At 34.4% G+C, this 3,012-nt stretch overlaps 1 protein-coding gene across 4 annotated transcripts in view; it reads right to left on the minus strand.

Annotated features, from left to right (window-relative positions):
- Positions 1 to 1,844, minus strand: part of CNTN3 (contactin 3) — a 205,723-nt gene extending 203,879 nt beyond the window's left edge. For all 4 annotated transcript variants that reach the window (XM_081820955.1, XM_081820944.1, XM_081820935.1 and 1 more), the window contains exon 1: positions 1,684 to 1,844. In XM_081820955.1, coding sequence (XP_081677081.1) covers positions 1,684 to 1,829 — 146 coding nt within the window. In that variant the 5' untranslated portion in view covers positions 1,830 to 1,844. The remainder of the gene's footprint in view (positions 1 to 1,683) is intronic.
- Positions 1,845 to 3,012: the final 1,168 nt, after the last annotated feature.

The raw sequence follows: 3,012 nt of genomic DNA on the forward strand, positions 1-3,012 counted from the left end.
AAAAAAAAAAAAGAAATACACTCCTGTCTGACAAAATCTTGTAACTAATAATAATTTTTTCAGCTGAACACATTTATTATCAAATTTTTCATATGATAAATGCTAGGAATACAACTTTACTGACAAGAGAGAAACAGCCCACAAGTGAGTCATTCATATGGACTCAAAAGGAGAATCTTCTGTTTCAGGGAGAAACAAATGGATGCATTTAGAAAATGTTAGAATGTCCTATGAAAATGCTGGGGAAAAAATGTTTCTAGGATAACATCTTATTAAAGTTGATCTGTTCATCTTCCCCCCAAAAAGGAAAATATTTTCAGATGTTACTTCTGCTTATGTCTGATTAATTGAACTATCCATAAAATACAGATTCTTTTTTTTTTTTGCAATTCTGTTACGTTTTTCTTATTTCTGTAGGGTGAGGAAGAGGCAGAGAGAAAACTTTTTATCACCTCTGTCAGTTCTGACCAGTAACCTGGAATCATTGTTTATTTTGTTGCAAGTACACAGCAGGTGCTCAATAAGTGCATCTCGAATACTGTTGAAAAAGACTGACCTTGATTACTTCCAGATGCAAAAATACAAAGATCTACCTTCTAACCCAAGGCTGACCCAATTTAACAGGGAATGTTGGCTTCTATTACTTACATGGATTAAGAAAACAATAGAAGTTCAATACGATCTACATGACTACTCTAAACACTTAGAATTTTATTAATATAGGCTGAAGTATGCTTGTTCTGTAGGTTATAGAAAAGGTTTTGCCAAGAAACTAATATTGTAAACAGAGTTTTTGAGACAAATGCTCACAGTATTCAAAAGAGCATGTTGTTTTCAAGGTGCCTCAAGCACTTTTTTGTAGCCACTTATATGAAAGCAGCATGTGCTGTTTATAAATAATTCATTTCTTCATTAAATTGGGTCACCTAAGCACACCTAACAGTAAAAGTTGTTAATCTTGTGTTCTTTAAAAAAGTAAATGCCCATCCCATCCAAATATGCTACTATCGTCCCCCAAATGTTAATATTTTTATCTTAAGGTGATGGGAATTCGGATTTTTTTTTTCCTTATACCTTTCTGTGATGTTTGAAGGTTTTCAGTGAACAAGTATTATTCACGTAATCTGAAAAACACATACTTTTACATGAAAAAAACCTACTAAATTAAATATAATTTCTCTCCAACAATAATTAAAATAACTTTAGTAAGAATGTTATTTTATTCTTCTATACTTAATGAATCTTCAAACACAAAGTCAGTTAAATGGTAAAGAAAGAAGTACAAATGCTAAAAAGTATTTTTTTTAAAACTATGATTTCCAAAAACCTTTGGAACATCTGATTTTATCCCCATGATGAATATATATGTTTCCAATGACTACATATGGGCACATGTTTATATATTACATTGCATTATAAATGAGTGAACAGACATTGTTTATTTAAGAGATTCTACCAGGTCTCTTTTAAATCAAGAAATCTTCTTGTAAAGTGAATAATCAATCAAATATATACAGTGGATCCAAATGTTTAAGTATGAGATCTGTTGAACATAGCATACAACTACAGTTTCACTTACTCTTTCTTAGTGATGCCATGAACATATTGAAACAAACAAACAAAAAAAATCACAATTGCCACATTGTTATTTCTTAATTTAGATTTGCAAACTTGTCACTTTACCTGTAATGAGGTGAGGGATTGCCTCTTGCTTCACAATTTAAAGTTATTTTTTTATCCTCTGAACCCACATGGAAAATGCTGTTGCTGGGCTCTCTGATAAACACTGGACCTTGCAAGAGAAGCTCACCTGTATGGGTGGGAGACATCCAAAAAAACAATCACAATAAGTAAAAGGTACTGTAAAAGCTGCATTCTAGAATCAAAAAAGAAAAACAAGCAAGAAACAAGTATCTGCTCTTTAAAAAAAAAAAAAAAAGAAGAAAAGGCAGGTATCGCTTCCCAGAACATGCTCTGCAGGCACTGCTTTGGCTAATGAGCACCAATGAAACTGTTGACAGCCTAGTAACATGTATAAGACAATGAAAATTAGTATTGAAAAACATTGCCATACTAATAAAATCCCTTAAAAGTATAAATAAGGCTGTACTAATTACTTTTTATAATATAAACCCTACCTAACTTTTTCACTGGTGAATATCCTATTGCAGAAGGTCTTTCTGTCATAAGGCTCTTCACAAAAGTCAAGTTGTATTCAAGACTAGTCGAATACCTGAGCATGATCTTACAAAATCTGCCATGCATGCCAATCTGAAGGTTGACAATATTCTTTTTCTGTTTGGACCTCAAAACACTCAACATTTGGTGGTACTTCCACTTTATTGCCAACCAAGTGAAGAGAAGGATATAACCCTCAGGAAGTATCTTTTAAAAAGGTTTTCTACTTTAGTGAAGAAAACTCGAATATTTTCTGAGAATTTCCACATATATCCAAAAACAAAAATCCGTCTTTGTGCTATGAATTTAAAAAGGAACAAGATAATGCCATCAACAAATGCTTATGGCTACTTTAGTTGTACAATCATTGCCAGAGCATTTCTGAAAACAAACAAATTCACAGGGGAAAAAAAAAGAAACTCTTTACTCTCCTATCTTGGAACACTCAGTAAAATGGGAGGAACTCCTGGCTGAAGCAAAGAATGAATAAACAGACTAAGAAACAAAGGCCACACTGGATACTGGATCTGAGGGTGGGACCAGCCACACCTGAGAGTGTGGGACGGGGACTGGCCGCACCAGAAAGACCAACTTGTGACTGATGGTGGGAGAGTTGAGTCATGGGGTATGAGCTGACTTGGACAACTGAGCTCAACTATATGTGCCATCATCAGTCACTATTATGTAATGAGGACCCCGTAAAAACTCTGGACACTGAGGCTTGGCGAGTTTCCCTGGTTGGCAATAGTCCTTGCTTATTAACACACATCAGTGCCAGGAGGTTTACTCATCTGAGGACAACAAAAGCTTAGCATTTGGGACCCGTCCAGATGC

This window comes from Leptonychotes weddellii, chromosome 1, assembly GCF_054177405.1.
Source record: "Leptonychotes weddellii isolate Sample4059 chromosome 1, ASM5417740v2, whole genome shotgun sequence".
Taxonomy (NCBI): domain Eukaryota; kingdom Metazoa; phylum Chordata; class Mammalia; order Carnivora; family Phocidae; genus Leptonychotes; species Leptonychotes weddellii.